The sequence below is a fragment of the Gasterosteus aculeatus genome, chromosome 8 (genome assembly GCF_964276395.1).
Source record: "Gasterosteus aculeatus chromosome 8, fGasAcu3.hap1.1, whole genome shotgun sequence".
NCBI lineage: Eukaryota > Metazoa > Chordata > Actinopteri > Perciformes > Gasterosteidae > Gasterosteus > Gasterosteus aculeatus.
The window spans coordinates 11,486,898-11,512,262 of record NC_135695.1 but is presented as its reverse complement, the minus strand read 5'-3'; the positions used below and the strand labels follow the sequence as shown (position 1 = coordinate 11,512,262).

The following is a 25,365-nucleotide window of genomic DNA, read 5'->3' as shown; positions in this document are numbered from 1 at the left end:
TCATATGAGCTTGACTCTGAAGCGCTATAGATTCATTCACTATTCTACTCTCCCTCAAGCATGGCGTCTGGAAGCACATTTGGAAACGAACAGACAAAATGGAAGCATCAGAGGCCGAGATAACTTGGCTTTTGGTCTCCATACTTCTCATTTTCATGTCAATAGCATCATTCATGTTACTTTCCACATGTTTGCATAAATATGAAAGGCAATAATTCAGTTTCCCTCTTAAGCCATCTCTCATTATGTGCATCTGTTATGAAGCTCACTCTATAGCACAAAACAATCACAAAAAACAAGAAGCGTGCAGGCATGAATATAATTTGCTAGTTTAACTCTGTGCTTGGCGTTCCATGTCCTTAGACTCCGTGTAAGGACACGCTCAAGCAATGTAGGCTCTTGGGGATGTCATTGTAACGTGTGTAAACTGACTATTGTTTTTCTTTGAATGAACTGCTGAGTAAAACATTTCCATACTGTTCAAGACCTGATGAAGCAACCCACTCATCTGACACACTGTGAGTATCTAAATATATGATGCCACCATGTGCTCAAGATCTGAAATGCAGTGTCTTGGTTGCACAATAACATTTATGTATTTAGGAAAAATATGTATAATATAATTTCTAAAAATGAGTTTCAGGTCGTTACTGCTTTGCTTTATTACAAAAATTGATAGTATGAATAAACTAAATGAATCTGAATGATGCCTTTCCATCAGTTTCTTTGCTAATTGTGCCCTCTAGCGGTTTGAATTAAAATCTACACCTTTATTGAGTTAGGCGGAGCTCTCGTCATGGCCCCTCCCTTGTACAGTGAGGTCCATGACGTAGACATCCAAGGGTAGCAACAGTTGCCTCGAGACCCCGTCGCGCCATAGTGACTGTAGCCGTGGAGACAGTTACTTACCAACGGGCGCAACACTCAGTAACAGCAGCCGCATCTGGAAGTCACCGTGCGGAGTGGGAGAAAGGGTAAAGAGAGCAGAAACAGGGAAGAACTTTTCTCAAAACAAAGGTGACTATTATCTTCAAAGAATTTAAATGCCGTTGGGTTCTGAATTTTGCGGAAAATGCTTGGGGTTCGAGCGCGTTGCTTGCACATCCCGGTTATATTTCACAACTTTCCCTTCTTTTAGGCATCCGCCCCAAGTTGAACGTCTCAACGTTAACTGGCGTTCACCTATTGCTAGCAACCGCTTTTTGTACCTGGATAAAAAAGATTATTTTTATTATTTTTTTTTACTTCTGCTTCATAATTTGCTCCACCTAACCTACGCGCCGTACAAAGCGGTGTGGTTACTCCAACTCAGAATAGATTCACTTCACACTTGTTGCTCCGTTCCGTGGCTCGTTTGCGCCGAGCAGTGAACGCACTTTCAGCTCAATCCCAGCAGGATGGACGGTGAGGCTACCAGTCGAGCTAACCTACAGCTAATGCTAACCACCGGCGGCGGCGAGTGTTCGGTTGTGAGTTCACCCGTTTGTTGCGTCGTTAACGGCGGGTCGTCTCGATCGTCCCAACACGCTCACACTAGATTGTCGTGTATGTTTCTCCGGACATTTTCCTTTTAAACAGGTGGAATTGTGGTCAGGTAGCTTTGGCAACGTTTGTCCCGGTGTTTAAACTGAAACTAACGTCCGTGTCGAGCGAGCTGTAACTCGACAGGGGGATAACTTTCATTTCTGCGGGCAGTTCACCATCTTCTCTATATTCTTACACCATCGACAACGGATATTAACTTATAGCGGCGACGTTACGACGTTTTCAACGTTAACCGAACCCGGTGCTCCCGATGGTCTATCTGACAGGAGAAATCACCAAAATAAAACAACCAATCTGATTCTCTAATACAATCAAGATTATTCAAAGGTCGCTTTTTAAACTACTCCACAAAGTAGTGGTGTTTTTCTTACCGCAGAAGTATCTTGAAAAACTGGTTGTGATGCAGCTAGGTGGTGCTATGATGGTTCTTTAAAACAGCCCTGTCTTGTTTTCACAATCTCAGGAGAGTTATTTTGCAAACGGTTTTATATGTAAACATGTTTAACTTACTTCATATTAACCTGAAGAGGGTCACCGAGGGTCACCGATTTTTTTCCAATCGGTCCCGTTACTACTAAGTTCTAATAATGCTTTGCCGGTTGGACGGACACCGGAAGGGAAACTGTTCTTTCTCATTGTTTCAGTGGCAGGTATGATCAGGGTTGTTGTTGTTGTTTGACCTCTCTCATATCAATCTGTGCTGTAGAAGGAAATGAGCCCCAATGATTTCAAATCCTCCTTTCATTAGTTTACAGAGCACCAGCTCTTATCTTTTGTTTGCACCTTTTGTGATCCTGTCTCTTTGTGTCCCCATGTGAGACATTCATTTGACGGACCATCTCCTCAGAGACAGCTGTCATTTGTAATGCGGTTGGCTACTGAAGCATCAGGAAGAATCTTTTTATAAATGTATGAAGCTTCCCTCTGGCAGGATTCTTCTCCGTTATGGCCACAATATGTGAGGATGTAATTAAATGGACGCAAACAGAGTAAGTGTCAGAGAAAGACATTCACTTTGATTGTTCACCAGCTACATACGGAGATGACAGCGATGAAACTCTCAGTAACCCCTCGTCCGCCCCACCCACAATTTGAGCGTTACACTGTTGCGTTTACATGGCAACTCAATACACAAATATACCAAATTCATGGAAAGAAAGAGGACAGCTTGGGCCAAGGGGGAGAAATATCATCCCTTTTAACAGTCTGTGTTTTTAATCAGGATATTTTTTTATCTCTCTCTATAGTAAGTAGCTTTGGCTTGTAAAAGCAGCTCAGAAAGGAAAGGAAAGCAGCTTGTAGCAGCGCAGTTCTTTACACATTTCTAATTGGCTTGTACAGGAAATTCCCAATGATGCCTATTTGAAAGGGGGTGATTTCATTTATTTTTCTACTACTGCTAATCTGTGTGTATCCTGACTTCCCCACGCCTTTATTGGTCTAGCCTTCCGCCCGTAAATGAAGTTTTGCCGTGGGCCACTTTACCGTTGCCCACACCAGCTTGTGGTTTAAAGAAAATTCGGCATAACGTAATCTCATCTAGCCTTCTTTTTGAAAGTAATCTGTAGAGTTGCTTGTATGGATATTCTTAGGAGTGTCCACATTTACCCGTCTGCCATTTGGAGTGCTCAACGGTCCCATGTGTGTGGTGTAGTGCAGTTCAGCTATCAATAGGACAGCTGCAGTGGTCACTCGGGTAGTGGGTGTCCTGACACAGCTTTTGGTCACGTGTGAGTGTGAGGCACATACATGAGTGTGCTGTGTTGATGTGCTAGTGTATATGTGTTTGTTATTTCTGTCTTTAGATTATCTTGATGAGGGCTCGGCCGGCCCCAGGGAGAAGTTCTCAATCCAATAGCGTGCTACAGATATAGACGTGTACCCAGTCGGCGCTTTTGCTGTTTACACTCGATCATATTCGTATCGGGTTGCATTTCCCTCCTGTTGTGCTCACCGAGGAGCCTGGCTTTTGCACATTTCATTGTTACATTTACACATTTAATGGGTTATCCCATAACTCGAGTCAAAAGCATGTCAGGAAATCACAGAGCAAAGCAGGATAAGTGAGAGGAGAATGCCTTGTGGGGCTTGTTAAGTGGAAATGAACGTGTCATTTGTTCACAATGTTACAGTTTACTAATCTCTCTAATTCATTTATTTGTGAAGGGCTTTCATTCGGCAGATGTGCTGTTACCATTTTCTAAGAATCTGTTGAAAGGAAAGTAGTTTACTCGTGACTCTCGCATCTTCCAGCTACACAGATTTTGGAAATCACTGTAGGCGTACGCTGCTAGGATACAAAGAAACAAATGTGGTTTTATACCCCTAAAATGTTGCTGCTGATTGGCCCGTGCATATGGCAACAAGTTAAGACTTGTTGTGAAATGAAATGTTTTTCAGCTTGTGTTTTCCGTCCGCCTGTGTGTCATCAGAAGCATTCTTAACATTCCACCTGTTTGTATCGTAGCTACACAACTGCTAATTAAATTTCCTGCCACAAACAGCAGACAAGGCAGTACCATTTGCATTACAATGGCTGCCCACCCCTTCCCCCCCTTTCAGGCAGGGATAGTAGCCCCCCCCCCATCCTCTCTTCACTTTCTTTTGTTGAGTTTTATGCTGGCTTGTTAGGAGATGTTTATTTGGCTTAAAGAAGAACTTCTGTCAGTGTAAACCTGCCACAAAGTAATTACCAGAACCAAGCCTGCTTTGCAAAGGAGTGGACCCAGTATTTCTTAGATGGCATTAGCTGGGTCTACGACACAGCTTTCATCGAGTTGTCCAAGGTGGAAGAAATCCCCATTTGGGTTTGTGTTAGTCACTCACCAGCTTCAAAGAAGAGCACATGTTAATGTTGCAATGTTCAAATGAAAAGCAGCATTGTATGCTAATTGATTTCATGTGTTGCCTTTCTGAAGAGCATTACGAATTGCCGTGTTGTACTGTGATTGCGAAGTTTTGACACTTACAAAATATGGAATCTCATCTAGGAAACGTTGAAATAAATTTTAGTCAAGTGGCCCAAAATGAAATAACATCTGGATGAATTTAAGGAGCATCATACAGACAGGGAGACAGGATGTCTCCTGTTTCCTGGCAGCACCTTTTCATGATATTATTTCTACGGTGCAATTTGCTGAGAAAGACCACTTGTTCGATCCTTAAGTAATGGTTAATGCTCTGGAAATGACACTCAATAGGATTTGATGAATTAACATGTGCAGGCCAGTGATATTAAGTATCTCACAATTGACTGCTAGCTGCCAGAAATCTGATTTTAAATCCAGACCGTGTTCAGTTTCTCTATTCCGTTTAGATGGATGTGGGTTCAATTTTGATCAATCAATTTTAGTTTGACCAAAAAGTGTGTTGAATTACCAGTGTTAAGACTGCGCGACTGTATTAAACTCCTTAAATATAAATGTTGCTGTAAACTGTATTAGCAGAATATTTTTACAAAAATCTCTGCTTTAGACCCCCCTGGTAGGGACCACTACTCTTGTATGTCATGTAAACCCACGGCCATATCTTATCACCCAGTCTGTATTGGTATTGTTTTACTATATTATGTGTATTATTAAATACAAGAACAAATATTTGGCATGATGCGGTATTCACTGCAGGAAAAACACCTGGATCCCTCTCAGAAATCAATGTTTGTGTCAGGTGGTGCCTGTGAAAGCATACTGTACGTTCAGTGTGACGACTCCTCCAGTGTAACAAAAGGCTGTATCTCAGGTCCATCGCTCACGATGCCTCTTGGTGATCTCTTCAGAATGTGGTTCCATGGGAAATAAAACCCCACACGTTGGAAACACAACAAGTGAAAGCAGATTGAAATAGCTTCAGTGTGAGATTTTTGTGCGTAAGTATCGTTCTTGGTAGGGATGCTAAAGTGTTACGTTACTTGGCCAGGTGGTGATTGGTTCTGGCTCGAATGCAATCATAGATTGCAACATTACTACTTCCGATGAGTAGGTTATGTTTCAGAATGGTTCCATAGACTTAGCTGTGCCAATGGGCTATTATTCAATACAATACATATGGGTGTTGGAAGCAGGATGAAATCCCATAGGGAGATATTGTCATACACAATTTTGTGTATTTTTTCACAAAGGTTTTTAATGAAACGAGGACATAACAAGTAATTTAAATGTCACGTATTTAAGTCATATAACAAAAACACATATTATATATTTAATATATATAAACGATTTGGGAATTACAAAATTACTAATAATAATATGTAATATGTTTTGGGGTTATGCCATCTGCATGAAGCCCAACAGTCACTGTCAGCATTTCTGATAACTCCTCAGTCTCTCCTGAAGCAGCCAGGTGACAGAAGTTCCCTCCTTTGTGTCTTCCGTTTGACAGCCTCAGATCATGTTCAGTGACCCCCAGCAAAGACACAGATGCCCACATGTAAAAATAGTCTGCTTGTTACCATCTCCCCAAAGTCCTCTTCTTTATTCGTGTTTTGCAGTCTGTTTTGTCAAAATGTTTAGTTTTTAATCGTCATTCTGTATCTCAAGATGTTAAACGTTAAGGATGAGGGGTGGGGGCGGCTGAGAGTGGTGGGCAGCGGAAATCTGGAAAGGGTTAGAAGAGGTAGGGCGTTGGGGGAGGAAGTTGCTAGTGTAGAGTACGGGCGAACACACAATCTCCATGGCAACGGTTTGATCTTTCTCTCTGTGGCTGTTGGGCCACATGGTGACAGGTTGTGCTGGTGGCCAGTGTGGGGAGGTGAGCTGTGGGGGGAGGGGGGGGTGGGGAGGGAGGTCTCTTCGATCAGAGACAGAGGCCTGTGTCTCCTATTTCTGGTCTCTTTCGACCCCCCTCCCCACCTCCCCTCTCTCTCTCTTTCTTTCACTCTCTCTCCCTCCATTAAACTCTGCCATCTACAGACCCGAAGAGCCGCTTTGATTGGATTAGCCATGAATTAATGCGACAGGCTTGAAGAACAGCCTCTGTTGTGTAAATCTCTTATCATATCTTAATTTGCTGTTTATGTGAGTGTGTGTGCCTCTGTGATCTCATAGTTTAAAAAAATAAATAAAATGAAATCCAAATGACACTGCCAATTTTTGCATTTTAAAAAACAACAACCTCTAAAATCAGTGAGCAAATACTGAAGCTTCATCAAAGACGTGTTGCACGTCCTTGTACATTTAAAGGTTTGACAAAGAAACTCCTATGGAAAGGGATGTCTCTTCTTCATTTAGTTTAATCTTAGTCTTATCTTGAGTTAGAAAAAGGACTGCTCTGGATTTACTAACTCCTCGCCCCAAGAAACTTTAGAGAGACGTAACTGCTTTTGAAGTGTTTTTTTGGGTGGCATGATGCAGCAACCTTTAAGAATAGACTGTTGTCTCCCTGATGACTTAAACATTCCTCCTCATTTTGAGCACCAAGTAGTTACAAAAACAGAACACTTCATCTTCCTCTTCTATTAAGTTTAAAGCAGCCAGCCTCTGTTGTGCAGCATAAAATCTGTATAATTTTATATAACCCAGACAACTACGTCCATGTCCCTTGTTGTCTGAAATGAATAGCTTACATAGTATTTATTATTGTAAGTTTCTACTTAGTGAGAGATAGAGGGATCAGGTGGGGGGATGGCATTGTTTGGTTTGGGAAGTATTCTGTTGGTTGCATAGCAACAGGCTCCTGGAAACGGGAGTGGACGGTGTTGCCACTAGCAACCGTTGTTGCTCTGCAAACAATGTGGGCCAGTGCAAACACGAGCCAAGACTGTGGGCTCCTGCTTTTAATTGAACATCTGTATGTGTTTTTCTCTGATTGAGCAGTGTTTAAGTTAGATGTCATTGACATGTGTTTAAATCGTCTCTGCACTGTTACCAAGAAGGCCATAGCATTAAGGAGGTTTCATGAGGCTATGGGGCTCTTCTTTTTCTTCTTTTTACTGGTTTGCTTTTAAAAGTCAGGTAACAGGAAAAGGAGTGGCTGTTGTTGTAATGTTGTTAAGTGCTCATCTGGGATATTCATATGAATGAGACCAGGCTCACAGACCAGACACACAACATACTGTGTGTGTGTGTGTGTGTGTGTGTGTGTGTGAAGTTGTCTCTTGGTTGAAGGCAGCTCATCCGGAGCAGCGATTTTGCGGCCGTGTGTCTCCTGCTGTGTTCTACCTTTGTGCTTTTCACAGCTGCTGGTGGGGTACTTGTGTGGCTTTTGACCTTCTTTCAGCAGTCAGCAGAAAGACTCCTCTCTGCCTGCACTCTTATTACTCCCCCTCTAAGTCAATGATTTGGCCCAATGTCGCCATACCTATTAATGGTCACCCTAGTGCCTTAATTGAGCATTAATGGATGAGAACCTGCAGGTTAGTGCTCTCTTATCTGATCCGCCACCATCTCGCCGTTGGCGCAGAGGATCCCTCAGGCTCGGGTCACTTCCGCCGGAGAAAAGAAAAACTCTGAAGATAAATGACGGGATTAAGTGTATTTATAACCAAGTGACACTCCATAGACACATTCCCCCTCTTTATAAAGATGTTCAGCATTGTAGTGACTTTTGAAGTGTTTACCACGTGTACTTGCGTCCTTCTAACAATAGTCTTTTGATACCGTAATGAACAATTTTAATGGAATGCGAGAGCTTTGACATCTCTGTGCTAATTGTGCGCTGTGCTAACAAATACATTGAAGATTAACTCAGAGGGCGGATTAGGGTACACCGGGTATGGTGCTCAGACCATGTGCATGTCTGAAGATTGACACGTATCAGGAATTTCGACACAGGCCTCCTCCACTCGGCCTGTTAGTCATGAATGCAAGATCCCTGCCTGTGGCAAAATCTCCACGCATGGAAAATGTGGTGACACACCCAAATCTGTTCTGTGTAAAAGGCATACTCTTTGACTCGTATGTAGCAAGCATCAGTGCCCCCCATTCCTAATTGTTGATTTCAAGTTCCCACTTATGGGTAAAGGGGGCGTTTGCTGTGCAAAGTTCTGGTCTGTTGGTTTGGTTAGTTATGTTAATGTTAATGTTAATAATCATGTAGAATGTTTCATTTACAACCATTCTGTATTTATATTTATTTTGATCACTTACCATAGAGAGCTGTAATTGGCGGACTGATGCTATATTTGACATTTCAGTCAGTGTGAGTACCAGACCTTCTCCTCCTGTGAGTCAACATTTACAGTGCTGGATAATATCCTGAGCCATGTCAGATGTGATCAGGTTTGATTCAGGTTAGCTCTACCTTTGACATTCTCTTTTAATTCTCTGTTAATCCCTTATCGGCGTAGTTTTAAACTCTAAAAATGTTTCACAAAAGAGTATGTAACTCCAATTTTGGTGTGACCTCAACATTTTCTTGGTGGAATTTATTTCCTCTTCCTATTCACCACCAGTTGGTTTTCTTGATACAGATACGTGTTGCCCTTTTTAGTTCTTCTCTTATCTGTAAGATTTGTTTCTATAAATGTTATTTATTAATACACTACTTACTGCTATTGGTACTTCTCATTTAAATTTTGGTTGGTTGGATCTCAAGAAATCCAATAGTCAGGTTTGGCTGCACCTGTTGCTTGTATCTAACAGCTCAGCCCTCCAGATGACTGCCACCTAAGGGGTGTTCATCTAATCTCTTTCAGCTAAAATGATCGTGCAAGCCTTGTGTTTTGACTAATCACAGCGTGTCTGGAGCAGGTTGCGTCTTGCAGTCTTTTGCCGTAATGCTCCAGGTAAACACCCTTCTCTTGTTCCCACCCACTGACGCTTCCTCTTGCTCCCGGATTTCTGCTCATCAATTCAACCCGCCCCCAACTGTGCCGTGTCTCCCTCTCCCTTATTCTTATCCTCCTCCCCCTCTTCTCTTTGCAGTCGCACTCGAAAGTTCCTGTGCTAGTGCTTTATAAGGGGGGATAGAGGACTGAATGGGGAGGGGGAGGGGGAGGGTTGAGTTGGGGGTGGTCGTCATGGATTCCTCACCATAGCAACCGACAAACGTTTACAAAGCATTGAGGAATTTCCTCATATCAGCTGGATTATTGGAGCCCTCAGAGAACAGCTCTCATACAAAACAATCGCTGGATATCATCAGGACCCCGTCAGGGGCTGGAGCCCCACTGCCATTTTCATCTTTTTCCCCCTTAGTTTTCTTTTTTTTTTTAAGGAGTGGGGAAGTTTTTTTTTTAACTACTTACTCCCCCTCGCAGTTCCATTCTTCTCTTGTTCCTCCCTTATTCCCGCTCTTTCCCTCTCTTAGCTCTTTTAAGAGAGCCTTTGTGTCACTCCATTTTTAGTTCCCCGTCTCTGTGCTGTGCACACGGTCAACCGGGGCAAAGCAGGGTGGCGACAGTACGTTTGGTCCTCGGGAAGCAGTTCAGTCATGTTGATGATTCCAACTCCTGTACTGTCTGATCCGTCAGCACGACCAGTAGTGTCTGCGTAAAAACTGTCGGGCTGCTTATTTGCCCAGTGATTTCAGTCCAAAGGTGGGCAGTATCCTGGGTTCTGAGAGCTTTACTGATTCAGCTTGACTTGGAAAAGACAGAATTCCCCCCCGGGCACACGGAAGGCCCCGGTGGCTCCAAAGAGAGAAAGGGTAGGGTGGGGTAGAAGGGCATTCATTTAGCATGGCTGTCCATGTGAATAATCTTTAAATGCTTGTATTCTTTTATTTCCAGCTTCAGTGTACCTGTTATTAAATCTCCCCCATTTTCATCTCTTTTGCATTTCTTCATGTCTCCACTGCGACGCAGCATGCAGAGCTCAGAAGGAGGCTCAGACACCACGACCAGCGTGGCAGCGCTGCGGACATCATCATCAGCTCAGGCCCCTGTGGTGCAGCCTGTGCCGGCCTCCCAACAGGTAGGTGTGATGCCAGGACGGATGGGGAAGTCTGCAATGTTCGTAAACATGAAAAACCATAAAGATCTACAACGTCTATTCTTACTACTAGTACTAGCACTCACTTGACAACAACCCTCACTTTAACGGCTCCATCCTGTTTCATTATCTATAATGTTAATTCTAAAAGATGAGTTATTTTGGAAACCAAAGCAGCTACTTTTTATATTTGTGCTCATGCATGGTGTTTAAAACAATACACAGCAACAGAGGAGCGCACTTTGCTAGCTGCAAACCGCCGCGGCTGTGGGGGAAATTGTTTGCCCCGTCCTGTGTCATGTGTTTACAATGAAGCGTGTATGTGTGTGATTGTACGTGCATGCCTGTGTAATTGAGTTATGTCTTGTATCCACACAGAGGGTGCTGGTTCAAGCTACAGGCTCAGCTCAGAAGGGAGGACAAGTACAGCAACTTTCAGTACCCAGGGTTCAACAGCAGGTACACAGTGCTGTACATACTTAGACAGTACTGTGAACATCCTTGTACACCCCTTGACGTTTTTACAATTTTGTCCTTTGTGACGGAGCTGGAGACCTATACTGTGTTTTCCAAGAAAGTAACACAAATACTAAGTAAGCAAGTAATCATTTAGCTGGAGACACTGTGGCTTAATTGTGCCACTATGTGATTGATGACTTTCTCATTCAAGTCAGAATTTACATTCAGGTTAAATAATAACAGACGGCGGCGTTGTAGCTTTGTCCTTAGTAAGTAAACAAGTTAAACAGTAACCGAACCATGTTTGTTTAATGAAGATCCTAAACGTTGCAGCACATTCACTGCCCGGAAGGTCCTCGTCCCGAGCCAGTGCCAAACTGTTTCTCCTGCTTCCTGTGCCCCTCACGGGTGCACGAACGCGTCTTTCTCTGGCTGAGCCTGACCCACTGCCTGCGTACATGAATAACATAGAAAATAACATCGTAATAAATATTTGTGTAGGTTTTAACATAGACTTACTCCCAATGGATGTTGATTGTTCTGGGCATATAAAGTGCATATAATGGCAACTGTTGGTGATTTCTGGGGGCTTGAACCATATCCTTTCATGATTGTATGTGTTGCATCTATTCCAATGGTGAAAACCAGCAGCTGACTGACTGTCTGGTCACTATTCTTATGTATATAATTTGTTATAAATGTTTTTGTTTTTGTCAAATCAATCAATCAAATCAATAATGTATTCATTAATCATGTTTGAGTCAGTTCAAATTCAAATGAAATCAATTAGGATTTTGCAAACCTTTTTAAATAAAAGGGAAACGGTGCATTATAATCAAGTATATTTTATACAACATTGTTCCAAATCAGGTCCCTTTTTAAAATACAGTACTGACGTTGCTCCCCATGTATAGCAGAACCTTGGTAGCTTATAATTTAGAAAGCGGTGTATAGTTTTGGACATGTAATTGTACAAAAAACAAGGGGTGTACAGAGTTCATGCACTTCATGTGCACGCTGTAATAAGTTTGCGCATGCCCACACTCACAAACAAATGTTTTCCTTTCACGGAGTATTTTTATGATTAAAAAGAGCCTGTTACGCTTATAGTTCCACTTTGACTTGCACGTGTATAAATAGGGAAACATAAAGATTTTCCTTTCCCTGCCTTGATTTGCTGTTGTCTCTCCGTAGGTGCAGCAGGTGCAACATGTGTACCCATCCCAGGTCCAATATGTGGGAGAAGGCGCAGATGCTGTTTACACCAATGGAACTATGTAAGCAATGTTGCATGACTTCATAAGAACAATTCATAATTGCTTAAAAGTATACATCTTTCTCAATGTGTAGTTCAGTTCAATTCAACTCAGCGATGTACATTTTTCCATTGAAATATAGATTTTTGGTAATGAAATGTCATTTTTTGCTACTGTGTCGAGTCACGATGCTGAAGTGCTCCCAACAGTTTTGCTTTTCAAATTTAGCTCCACTCAAAATTAAGAATTTATCTATGTTATCTGCTGGATCGAAAGCAAATGGACATTTTTTTCATTTTAAATGAATAAGAAGAAGATTATAAAGGCTCTTAATCAGCCTCCCAAATCATTTTTTATGAAATTGGTTTAGCACCATCGTGGGAATACGTCCCCATTCCTAATTACAACAATCTCTCTCCAGCCGAACCGCCTACTCCTACAACCCTGAGGCTCAGTTGTATGGGCAGAGCAGTGGAGGGACGTACTTTGACTCACAGGCTGGTGTGACCACGGTTGTCTCCTCTGCGGGGGGTGGGGTGCCCTCTCATGGCATGGTGGGCATCGCTATGGACGTGGGCAGCAGCCACATAATCTCCGGCGGAAGCACCTACCTGATTCATGGAGGAAGTATGGAGGGAAGCCGCAACCACATATCACACGCATCACGCTCCTCCTCCGCTATGGTGAGTAACACCTATACCAATGTTTGTGATACTCGGAAGCACTCAGAGGGATTTATAGGCTAGTAAAGATAACAAACAAACTTAAAATCAGAGCTTCACAACCAACAAAGACCAGTGTCGGATCTCATTCCTCAGCTGCTATGTGGTCAAATTCGATTTTCTAAAGTACCTAAAGAAGTTGTTACTTTTCTTAGTACAACTTGGCTTACTGAGCAGATCCTCCCAACTACCATGCGGCGTCGTCAGATGTGCGCTCGGCCTAACAGTCATCACTGCTTGCCCGAGCCTCGTGTCCCGACTAGCCGGGCTCACCGACCATCCTGAAAGACACAGAGAGACGCACACGGTTTAAGGCAACCTGAGTTGGGGCCTCGCAGCTCTGCAGCACCACGTTGAGAGAGCGGCGCAGTTCGGCGCAGAAGGCCTGTAGAATCGGGACACTGGCTTAAATAATTCAGCGATGCCTTGTTTCAGAGGTTTTCACAGCCACTTGAGTGCCCTGCGAAACAAAGCCACCCCTGGGGCTCATTACCATTTTGGCCATGAGCCCTCTGGAGCCTTCTTAAGGTTTGGAACGCTGCCTGCTTCTTTTCCTTTTCTTCTATGTCTCCAGTTTGGCTGCAGTACCACATATCTTTTCTTTTTTGACTTTTTCTTCTGCAGCTCAACAGAATGGCCGTTGGTTTGTCGTTCATTTGCTCCACAGGTTGGAGTTTTTTTTGTCTAATGACAGGATAAAATGACAGTGGGTTTTATACCACGGCACTCCTGTGTTGTAGGTACAACTCCCTCTCTGATTTTCTTTTTTGATGGGCACAGAGTGGGGGGCAGTAAAGTTAAGCGTTGACTTGGTGTCCTCACACTTGATTTGACCTTTGCCCCTGGTTTCTATTAGCATACATTAGAGTGCTGGACCGCAAACCAGCTTAACCCAATGAGTCCATTGATTTGCATGCTTTTGTCAGGCAATAACGGGTTTGGCTACAACACCGACTGATTTTAATGGAAATGCAGAGATCTGGCTGCTCGCTAACAGTCTTATTTCCTTTTATCTGTTTTAATTTTTTGGGTGTTTTTTTCTTCATATATCCCTGCTTATTTCTGTTCCCATCTCCTTTTCTACCTCTCACTCTCCTGCCTCTTTCCTCTTCTGTTTTTATTTTTTTATTTTTTGCATGCTTCTTCTTTCTTTAGCTTGAAATGGCGATTGAAAACCTCCACAAGTCTGAAGGAATTGCAAGTCACAAAAGCAGCCTGCTCAACAGCCATGTAAGTCAACCAGGAGCATTCTTCTAAAACCACATACAGGAAAATAAAGACAAAACAAAAGCGGACCCTAAAGGGAGTGTGTTCTACTTGTTCCCTGCAAGGTCGAACACACATCCTTCTGCTAAGTTTACTTGGCACTGTCCCAGTGACATGCAGAATTCTTCCAAATAGTTTTTGTCCTTGGTTTGAACTTGACTATGCTATCTTTTTTTTACATAATAGTCCCCACTTGTATTTCTTAATACCCGGCATGGACTTCAATTGTTTAATTTTTCCCCAATATATGTTTTATATTTAGGCATGCACTGTGTTTCATTAAAGTTTATTGCAACCCAAATTATTGATGTTATATATATCAACAATTTTGGTTGGAATCTTCTTGAAATACATCTAAAAAGATTCATGTCAGTCCATCCAGAAGAAATTAGTGGTAACGGGTGGCTCCCTACCAGCTCACAACCTCAGCTGGGATCTGACGATATCTGCATCATTTGTATGTCTAGTGTCTGAAGTATCTGTTTTGCAGCTGATTTGTAAACGTATAATTTGAGTTATTTTTCAAATATTTACGGTTAATATATTGGGCTGTTTCAGAGAGACCTAAAACGGTGCCTCAATATTGACTTGTCTGGGAATGAATAGCACTTCAGATGTTTGAGTGTTCACTCAATCAGCATTTCCTTATGCTGTAGTCACTTACTGGTTCAGTCAGGTCTTAAGAGTAGCCTCTGCAAGAGTGAAGTGATCTTTTTGGTATTTAATCCTCCCCCCCTAATCATGTGATGTGTGTGTGTTATCTGTATTTTGATGTACTAATCAGATGCACTGCCCTCTCTTTATTGCTGGCTGCATTTCACAGAGCCTTGTATTACTGCTGGGTCCCACTGATTGTGCAACTGTGTCTTCTTCTGTGTGTTTATAGCTGCAGTGGCTGCTGGACAACTATGAGACAGCGGAGGGCGTGAGCCTGCCCCGGTGCTCCCTGTACAACCATTACCTAAGGCACTGTCAGGAACAGAAACTGGATCCGGTCAATGCGGCCTCCTTCGGCAAGCTCATCCGCTCGGTCTTCATGGGCCTGCGGACTCGTCGCCTCGGTACCAGGTACAAACAGGAAGAGGTTGCTGCTGAAGATGCTGATAACAGTAATCATGTAATCATTATAGATATGACTAGTGTGACGATGCTCATAGGCATTGGAGACTAGCTGATGGAAGAGGATAATGATGGTGATTATACTGATGGCAAGTCTTCTCCTCTTCACTGGTTTCTGGCTTTTCTCTCTTGAATCTACCAGAGGCAACTCTAAGTATCATTACTATGGCATCCGGGTGAAGCCAGACTCACCGCTGAATAGGCTGCAGGAAGACACCCAGTACATGGCTATGAGGCAACAGCCTGTCCATCAGAAACAGAGGTAAGCCCCTCCCCCGTCTGACGGTTTTTCATTTGTCACAACTTTCACCAATTTTCCATAGATCCTATGCTTGTTGTTGTTTTGTTCGCTGGAAACCATCGTTTTTAGGTGCCTATATGAATAAATGAACAAATTTGCCTTTCGATGTCATTTAACCAGTGATCGCTGCCTCAGTGTATAGCCAACACTCTGCTTATCGCTGTGCTTAATCTAAATCAAGTTTCTTCTTGTCTTTGCCTCTTCTTCTTGTCCTTTTCACCTCCTTTCACGGTTAGATTTGTCTTTCCTCATCAATCTTCCAAATCCAGAAGGTATCCGGTGCAAAGCGTGGATAGTGGTTGCACCTTTTAATGCAAATTCATAGAACTTCATAGGTTGCAAAGATTTGAATGTATTTTTAAAGAGTTACTCCCCTAAACTAAGTTGTTTAGCTTCTTTCCTTGCTGCAGCGAGGGAGAAGTGTAGACCTTGTCCTAGAGGTCTTAGATCAGAGTGAGGAGTGAAAAAGCGCACTTCAGCCATTTACAGTTACTCCTCGGTAGCTTCTGTAGTTTATGTATAGAGGTCAATACTGTGTTTCCTTTACACTATTAATGTATTGATCACCCATCTGAAAGGCAACAGCTTTTGCAACAATGGGTAGAAGCATATTGGTAAACCAGAATAATATTATAAACTATTTTTAAATGGTCATTTCCTTTTAAACACACCCCTGGTTAATCAGTAAGTCATTTTTGTAATTGTTGCAGGTGCTCTCACCTGGAAGTTGTGTGGTGTTTTTATTGGAATGAAAACTTGCATAGTCCCAACCCTCAATGGCACATTCATACTAACGCTATATATTTCTACTTTTGCTGTACTTTCAAAACCCAGCCAACATAATTCCTGTCTTTCGCTGTGTGTATAGATTCAAACCTCTACAGAAGGTGGACGGTATGTCTGACAGCCTGTGCGGGAGCTCACAGAACTGTAACAACACTCCAGAGCAGTCCGTGGCGGCTCAGAGTCAACACCACCAGCAGTACATAGGTAAGGACAGGGGCTGGTTGTCATGACAACAATATGTGTTCAAATGACCAGCTAAACATTAACTGTCAAGCATCTTGATCAATTATATGTGTTTTTTTTGTGTTGACACAATATGGTCTATCCAAACAGCTTTTAATTCAGTGGCTTGAAAAGCTATCTCCCCCTTTTATAGAAATAAAACCCGGTAAAACCAAGTAAATGAGGTTTTATTGTAGTGTGTAAAATTTGGTAAACATAAAAAACAAGAAATAACCCCCCCAAAAAAAGATCTGGTGCTACCAATCTCACATTATTAGTGGAAAAAAATCCACTTGTGTGCAATATTGGATTTAATCCATTATTACAAAATGAAGAAATAGAGAACCAATACTCGTGAGACAGGAAGTGGAGGGTATTAATCAGAGAGCCAACAAAGAGACCAAATATGGAAAGTTTGGAGTCGATAGGAGCCCTTCCATCCACAGAGTTGGGTTTAATGAAAAGGGGTCCAGAAGAAGTCTTTGCTTGAACAGAAAAAATGTTCAAGCAAAGACTTCACACACACACACACACATGCATGTGTGCAACTGAAATGAGTGACACCTGTCGACATTTTTCACACAGATACGTCCCACAACTTGCCTCCTTTCCCCTCTCCTGACTTGGGCACCCAGCCTCTGCCTGAGCGCATCAACATGAATGATATCAAGAAACTGCAGACGCTCTACAGAGACCACTGTGAGGTACAGCTCTATGAATCTGTTTGTGACCGGTGAACATTAACATGTGAATCTCGTATGGACAGCAGGGGTAAAATCCAAGGATTCTTGGTCATCGTGAAGCTTTTGTGTTGAGTTTGACTCTATCAAATCAAATCTTTCATTACCAGGATAACTAACACTGAACTGCTCAATCACTACAGCAGTGTTTTCCATCTCTTGGAAACCATTTTAACAAATTGAAAAACAAAAAAAACAAAAACAAATACCAATGGGCATTATCTGTAAATGATAATGCACAGTCAACTAATTATTTTTAATAGGTAATGGAAGGAAGTGACCGTTTTCTCTGGTAGCGTTAGCGACCTGTTGTAAATCAAGTGGAAATTGGGGTCATTTTCTCCAGAGTGTACTACCGATAAAAATGCCATTGAGGGAATTCTACTCCTTGTCTACCACCAGAAAATCTCCTGAAAACCACTTGTTGGTCCCGACCCAGTCCATGTGAACGACTCCAGCAGAGCGCTAAATGTGTAGGAAGCCACTGCTGAAAATGGTCCACTAATTACTCCTGTTTGAGGGCCATTTGCTTAAAACAACAATGCCCAGAAGTTCTAAGGGCAGAGGCTCAATGAGAGAGAGTCAAGGGGTGTCCAGCTTCAACGGGCACATCTATGACAAACTGTTTGTGGATACATCATGAAGAGCCAGCTGTGAACAAACAGCGCATAATGACATTTCACAGGTTGCAGTCTCGTAGGACAATGAATGTGAGTAGGCAGAAGGATAACCCGCCAGGATTAAATGCACCGGCGTACAAATAACATTAAAATCTGGGGGGGTTCAGACAGCAGAGTGGCTGTGATTAAAGAAGCGATGCTCTGCCTTTATCATATTATCCCTGCCCTTCCCTTGTCCAGCCTCACCACGCTCCCTTTGTTCCAGCCGTCTTTTCATCTCTGTGCAGCTTTCAAGACATGCCAATTAACCTTTCAGCGCGCTGGGTGGACATCTTGGTGTCTTTGTGGTGGCCTCCCCTTGGGCCTTTGTGTTGCCTTGTCTGTGGACAGGCACATGGGCTCCCGTCTTTGTTTGCCAGCACATTTCTGTCACTCTCACAGCTCGCATGCCTCTGTGTAATGTTTATGCATTTCACTTTTTTGTCGACCAACATTGACCTATTAACTCATTAGCCAAGTCATTTAGTTACAACACAAATATAGTTGGCTAAAGTATTAATAAATCGTGTTTCTTATTTTACTTTCATGCAGTTTTTTGAGCGGGACTTTAAATTGACTTTTATCCATTGTTGGCCATGTATTCATTAACGTCATGGTAACAACAGTCAATTCTTAAGGTGTCAGCTGTAGCAATGAATTAATGGTTGAGCACAGACGATTAGGTGTTTAATAAAACTTTGCAGGGGGTAATAAATCTCACTGTAAGCCACATTAAATGTGTATGTGCACAGATGCGAGGGGGTTAAGATTCGTGATTCCCTGCCACAGGCCGCTGGTTTGTGGGACTGTGCACATGAACATGTTATTTCTCCTCCCTTTTTTTCCCCCTGCAAGCCAAGTTGTTTTTCCTATGTGTCGCAAAACACTCCTGTTCAGTGCGGACGGGGAATTCTCCCTTTTTGTTTTGGAGTTCAGTGTTTGACCTGTTGCTTGGGGCAACCGTAAACAAGGTTTCCATGGAAACAGCTCCAGAGGAAGCAAAAACATATCATGTGATTGAAGCCTACACTGCTGTGTAACATGATCCAGGGGCAAGTGCATGTCCGTCCACAAAGAGAAAGCAGAGAATGTCTGTGCACAGTGTGAATCGTGAGCTCAATGCAGAGATAGAGTGAACTGTCTGGGGATGGAAAAAAAATAGAGTTTGACCTCTGCTTCATGTGGTTAGGCTGACAGGTTAACTTCCACGCCGCTGTTTTTTCTTTGATTAGATGTGATTAAAGTAGAGTTTATCCCCCGGCTCTCATCTTAGACTCTGGTTACTGCTTCCTCTCCGACCGACCGGGCCCTCAAACTGTAGTTTTATCATTTCGGATCACCAGCTTTCCGCTGCTTCCCTCGCACGCATTCAGTGTTCACTCAAGTGCAGTAGGCTTCGCTTTTGTGAACGGCTCATACATATGAACAGGAAAGAGGAAATCAAGTGGGTTAGTTCAGGTCAGCGCGCCGCTGCTAAAAGGAGACAAACGCATGCAAAGATCTATGATACTAATCAGCATTTTAAAGGAAGCCAAGATTTAAAAAAAAAAAAAACTGTGAAAACTGCAAAATCGGTCCAAAAAACGATGAAGCCTGAACGTGGCTTCTCGGATCCTCCTGATGATTAATGTGCGGGGAGCCGTGTTTGAGCGAGCTCATTGTCTAACCAGGAGGGCCCGGAGTGAGCGAGAGGCTGCTTGCCTGCCTGTAGAAACTTTGTTGTGTGTCTGGTTGCCATGGTTCAGCTCTGTATGTTTTGTCCCTCCCCTCCCACCTCCCTTGCAGGCTACTTTGGATGTGGTAATGAACCTCCAGTTCCACTACATTGAGAAACTCTGGCAGACATTTTGGTATTCAACACCGCCATCTAGTGACGGAAATACAACCATCCAGAACAGGTCAGACGACACACACAGGAAGAGCTCAGACGTGTAAAAGAAAACTACTACTGTACTTTCAAATGAAGCCAAGCTCTGATTTTCAAAAGCATTTTGAGTCAAAATAATAACCATTTGAGTTTTATTCCATAGGTTGCAGTAATTGTAATGATTGTATTTGTTGTGTTCTCCTCCCGTCCGTGTGTAGTGATGATGACCTGGATGGTGTGATCCCCAGAGAAAAGTTGGTGGCTCTGTGTAAATATGAACCAGTCCGACTATGGATGAGGAGCTGTGACCACATCCTCTACCAGGCCCTGGTGGAGATCCTCATCCCTGATGTGCTACGTCCTGTTCCCAGTCAGTACTATTAATCTTTGTATTCACCGGGATTTAAATAAGATACTATTACAAAGTAATAATAAGATCTCAATGTTCCACTATTAACTATTCGAACCATCAATAATTCACACACCAGCCATACAGGCAGGTTTTCCCTCCTTTTTGTGTAATACAACAGTGACCAGACAACACATCAACCAAAACTAACTTTTATTCACATCATGTGTAGTTACCGCACACATGAAAGTAACAAGGTGGCCTGACATTAAACAATATCTTATTTGTTTTTTTAAAACTTTGATTTAGATACAAGTCCCTATTTTGAGCAAGATTGTAAACCGATACTGCATGTATAGTTGTTTATTGTTGTAGTATAGTTGTATAGTATAGTATAGTATAGTTGTTTATTGTTGTAGTATTGCAGTATTGTTTGTAACCCAGGCGGTTCTGTGTCTGCAGGCACGCTCACTCAGGCCATCCGTAACTTTGCCAAGAGTCTGGAGGGCTGGCTGACCAACGCCATGACCAACTTTCCCCATGAGATTATTCGCACCAAGGTAACAAGGGAATCTCCTTTTCAGCAGCTGTTCAGCAACAGTTTGATATTAAAGAATGTGCAGTGCGCAGATCAGCTCCTCACATATCAAATCCTCACAGTTATCTATAACCGCGTCATGTGACTGATTTGTGATCCACGAGTGTCATAGATTACAATGCACACAGTGTATCACAGTAATGTGAACACCAGATTAGATCCATCCATTAAAGACTGCTGCAAGTCTCCCATCTACACCGTGTTCATGTAGGACTGGTTTCTATCATTTTCTTATAACACACACAGGGAGATTAAATGTCGGAGCTGATCGTGTTCCTCTCCGTCTCTCTGCTGTAGGTGGCGGTGGTCAGTGCATTTGCCCAGACGCTGAGACGTTACACCAGTCTCAACCACCTGGCCCAGGCAGCCCGCGCCGTCCTGCAGAACACCTCCCAGATCAACCAGATGCTCTCTGACCTCAACCGGGTGGACTTTGCCAACGTCCAGGTCCGCATGTCTCCCAGCTTCCCTGTTTAAACGATGTCGGATGGTGCAGACTGTGTTTCTTTACGCGACCCGCCTTGTGGTTTCTCGCTGAATGTGGTTGTGTGTGTTTTGTCTAACAGGAGCAGGCATCATGGGTGTGTCAGTGTGACGAGAGTGTGGTTCAGCGCCTGGAGCAGGACTTCAAGGTCACCCTGCAACAGCAGAGCTCTCTGGATCAGTGGGCTACCTGGCTTGACAATGTGGTCACTCAGGTCCTAAAGCCTCACCAGGGCAGCTCCAGCTTCCCCAAAGCTGCACGCCAGTTTTTGCTTAAATGGTCCTTCTACAGGTGCGAGGGGGAACCAGCGAGCCTCTTTGCACTTCCCTCACTACAAACGGTATTTTGTACATGTGTTTGTTTGTGATTCCTTCCTGCAGCTCCATGGTGATCAGAGACCTGACCCTGAGGAGTGCAGCCAGTTTTGGCTCTTTCCACCTGATTCGCCTGCTGTACGATGAATACATGTTCTATCTGGTGGAACACCGAGTGGCTCAGGCCACCGGAGAAACTCCCATTGCTGTCATGGGCGAGGTAGGACACAAGATCTCTCTGTGTGAACTGTTCTAGTTTTAATTCATTGTAATCATGATAATAACTAATGCTCTTTCATATGTTAAACCCAGTTCAGTGACCTGACCTCTATGATGCCTTCACTGATGGAAAAAGGTAAGCCTGTTATACACGGTTAGTCTGGGGGTGCTAACAGAGTTCTAGCTAACGGCATCTGGGTTTTTCTGCCAGAAAATGTTAAAAGGATCCACCTAGTGATATTTAATATGTTGATCATACAGCTATAACAATTAATCCTAAATGTCAGATTAATTATTTTTACAAAGCCAGACTAGAGGACAATAACATTTGTCTAGCTATATTGACCTCTATAGGAAATGCACCTTCAAAAATAAGTCAGCAATAGTTTGTAGAAAATAGAAAAAAGTATCCATAATGTCCAAAAACTGTTGCCCACTAAAATGAAAAAATCACTAAAATGAGCAAGTCTGATCTAGTACGGCAAAGATTCATCATTTTTAAATGTTTACACTAGAATCATGACCTCTCGGCCAGCGGGCCACATCTGTGTTTGTCAAAAATAACATTACTTCAGCATTTTATCATATTTGACATTTGTGTAAAACACACAACTCAATAATTCAGATAATATAATAAATTATGTCACTATGACAGTGACCTTGACATTTGATCACCAAATTCACCAAAAACAATGGGATGTTCACTCAAGACGATCCTGTTGTATCACCTTTGTGGGAATGGGATGCACAGTATGTACGAAGGGATGAACAGCGCCACAAACACAATGTCTGAGTTGACATTTATTGGATCTTCCAATATTTGGGGAATGGATTTTTATTAAAACTTAAAGCAACGCTGTTTTAAAGAATGTTTTTTGTTTTAGGCTCACAGTGGACATGAAGATGAACTATTTGAACTTTTTCCCGCGGTTTTTGTGCCACTAGATGCGTCCTTCTCTGATGAGATGAGTGACCTCGGCAGTGATGCTGATGTGTCCCGGGGGCCGACTGAACCAGCTGTAAAAAGAGAGCGGATCGAAATGAGCCACCCTCTGCAGGAGATGTGAGTTACGTCTGTGCTAAGACGGACTGAAAGCTGCAAGGAACAGCATCTCCCCCTAAACCGGGCGAGTGGCTTTTTGGGGCTGAGCTCACAGTGTGTCCTCCTCCAGTCAGTGTGTGCAATGTACATAGAAGAAAGTAGCAATGTCAGTCCCTCCCTCACTAGCAAATTATATGGACGGGGATCTTTCTCCTGGAAGCTCTCTTACTATTATTATTTTCTATTCACAGGGGTGTAACACAGGTCTAAAACGTTTTTGTTGCAACTGTGAATGATTATGTGCAGTACCTTTTTATTGGACGTGTAACTTTGAGTGGTGGTGTGTGGTGTTTGTGATTCTTCTTTTTATTTTTATTTGAACTAGCTGTGCCATAGTGTCATTGGAGTGCCTTAGATCGCTAACCTTGAAACCACCACTACCGATGTCTATCTGTCCCTCAGCTGTGCCTCTACCGCAGTATGAATGTATCCTCTCCAAACCTCAGACATTCAAAGCACCTTTAACATTGGGAAGCGTGTAGGCGTGTGTACTCCCTGCTGCCTCTGCTGCAGCTCGTAGCGAAACACAAACGCACAACAACAAAAAATCCAACAACACCATGCAACCTACTGACCCAAAGGACCTTTCCCTCAGTCGTCCCCCACCAGCTCAGCCACAGGCATGGCTCTGTAGGGCCTCGGCGTCTGGCAGCAGCCAGGGAGGCAGGGAGGTCAGTCTGCTACCTGGGCTGCGTAAGACGTCGGTCCGTTTACCTCAAGAGATTTATATTCCGTTTGGCTAAAATGACATTAGGGAAGTATTAAATATGTAGCCACCGTTGCAGTTGTGTGTCTCCCAGTGTAAATAGTTCTCTAATAATGGTTTCAATCCCATGATGCCCCCTAACGCGAGGATGCATTCGGTAAGTTCAAATAAAGTGACTCGTGTGTGCAGAACTGTGGCGGTTCACTCAACAGCCACGGAGTGGGGGAATAAATCCAGGTCATTCGGTTTAATGGAGATGGTATGTTAAAATTTAAACTGGAATCTGGCGTCTCGTGTTTAGCCTTATTTCCCGATGAAATAAAGTGTCTGTTTATTTAATCTAAGGAAGATAAACGAATACACGTCAGAGCGATGGACCTGTAAAACCAAAACTCTCACACGGAAAAAGGAGCTCGTTGGCATCTGAGGTGGCATACGCTCCCCAGATATTTTGACCTCATGCTGTTACTCAGATTAAAGTCTTATGTTCTGTTTAAAATATATAGAAGAATACAGTGTGTTGTTTGGAGAGTTTGTCCATAATACATTTTAAATATATATATATATATATATATCTTTGTATGATGTAGAAAGTGTGTGTTCGGTGGCCTTTTCTCTCCTCACACTGTACTTGGTCGGCCACATTGTATCAGAAGAATATCCTTTGATGTGTAATTGATTAGACTGGTTTGTGTTATAAATTTGTTTCCAATTGATTTGTTCAACCTGTGATTTTCAATTATTACTGTGGCGTTACTGTGCCAGAGTACGCTGTTAGACTGACAAAATACATTTTTATTTATATGAAAGATTCGGATTATTCCCCGATTTTGTTGTATAGCATTGAGAATCCTTGAGCTTGAGTTATTTAAGGCTTTTTGTAACTTGTGCCTGTCACAGTAATCTGCCTTCAAGTGCTTTGGAGCATATAAAGTAATTTCTGTACGTACTTTGTAATGTTTTGTAAGGCTGTTTTAGATTTTTGGCGGATTATTTTTTATTGAACTAGATTTGGTTCTTCTTACAAGTATACTGAACCCTTATTTTTGTGCATTTTCAAACCTGTTCTTGACTACACTTTAACTATCCCAAGGAAAGATGGTCTGTAATAAACTGCATAGTTCAGCTGTATTTTGTACTTGGTCACAATGTGTAATAAATTGGTGTAAACCAAAATGTCTAAAGAACATTTATTTTTATTAAACATCAACATCACAAAACCAACATCAGATTAACAAAGTTTTTTTTCAAGGTATTAACATAATTTAAAATCCTAGTTTAAATGGTAACTCGGTTCCAGATAACTTTCTTCATATGTTTTCCTTTCGTCTAATTCAAGAAAGTTTCCAACATTAGCTCAGTTTACAGTCGACAGGAGGTTCAATAGAAGAGTTTTCCTGCTGCTTAGGGGAGGACAAGTAAGCGTACAACAGAAACACATAAATTAGAGGAGAAGAAGAAGAAAAGGCTTCATCCTAAAGCAGCAGGACATTGTCAGAAGTAAGTGCACATTGTCGTTGCAGGCTTCAGTTTTTATTTTCCATCTCTCCTCCATCTGGCACTGGACTTGGAAAAAGTGCAAAGTTCGTTGAACCTGCAGCGATGTTCCTCTACACAATTCACAAGGAGCAGCTGGCCATGTACTTCCCTATAAAACAGAATATATTTAACAAAAAGAAGTACACATACAGTATGGCTAATATACAATAAGACTGCTTCTTGCCTTTATCATATTAGTTATTGTGGCTATTCAATTATATTGTTCATGAAACTAACCATATCTT

The 25,365-nt window shown here is 42.5% G+C and overlaps 2 protein-coding genes across 9 annotated transcripts in view; one reads left to right on the top strand and one right to left on the bottom strand.

Annotated features, from left to right (window-relative positions):
- The first annotated feature begins 829 nt into the window (after positions 1-829).
- On the top strand, positions 830-24,757 carry rfx2 (regulatory factor X, 2 (influences HLA class II expression)). Of its 7 annotated transcripts, none has more exons than XM_040183973.2 (18): positions 838-1,017; positions 10,286-10,394; positions 10,791-10,871; positions 12,066-12,148; positions 12,549-12,810; positions 14,005-14,079; positions 15,002-15,183; positions 15,377-15,496; positions 16,404-16,525; positions 17,129-17,247; positions 19,728-19,840; positions 20,028-20,179; positions 20,621-20,718; positions 21,054-21,203; positions 21,323-21,531; positions 21,621-21,774; positions 21,867-21,909; positions 22,719-24,757. In XM_040183973.2, the coding sequence occupies exons 2-18, from the start codon at positions 10,287-10,289 to the stop codon at positions 22,838-22,840; spliced, it is 2,193 nt and encodes a 730-aa protein (XP_040039907.2). In that variant the 5' UTR covers positions 838-1,017; position 10,286; the 3' UTR covers positions 22,841-24,757. The 7 variants fall into 7 exon arrangements, with proteins under 7 accessions (XP_040039912.2, XP_040039907.2, XP_040039911.2 ...); XM_040183974.2 differs by lacking the exon at positions 838-1,017 and adding an exon at positions 9,533-10,128; XM_040183978.2 differs by lacking the exon at positions 10,791-10,871 and having other exon boundaries at positions 830-1,017.
- fcho1 (FCH and mu domain containing endocytic adaptor 1) overlaps positions 24,758-25,365 on the bottom strand; it is a 33,684-nt gene continuing 33,076 nt past the window's right edge. For both annotated transcript variants that reach the window (XM_078108177.1, XM_078108178.1), the window contains exon 27: positions 24,758-25,229. In XM_078108177.1, coding sequence (XP_077964303.1) covers positions 25,201-25,229 — 29 coding nt within the window. In that variant the 3' untranslated portion in view covers positions 24,758-25,200. The remainder of the gene's footprint in view (positions 25,230-25,365) is intronic.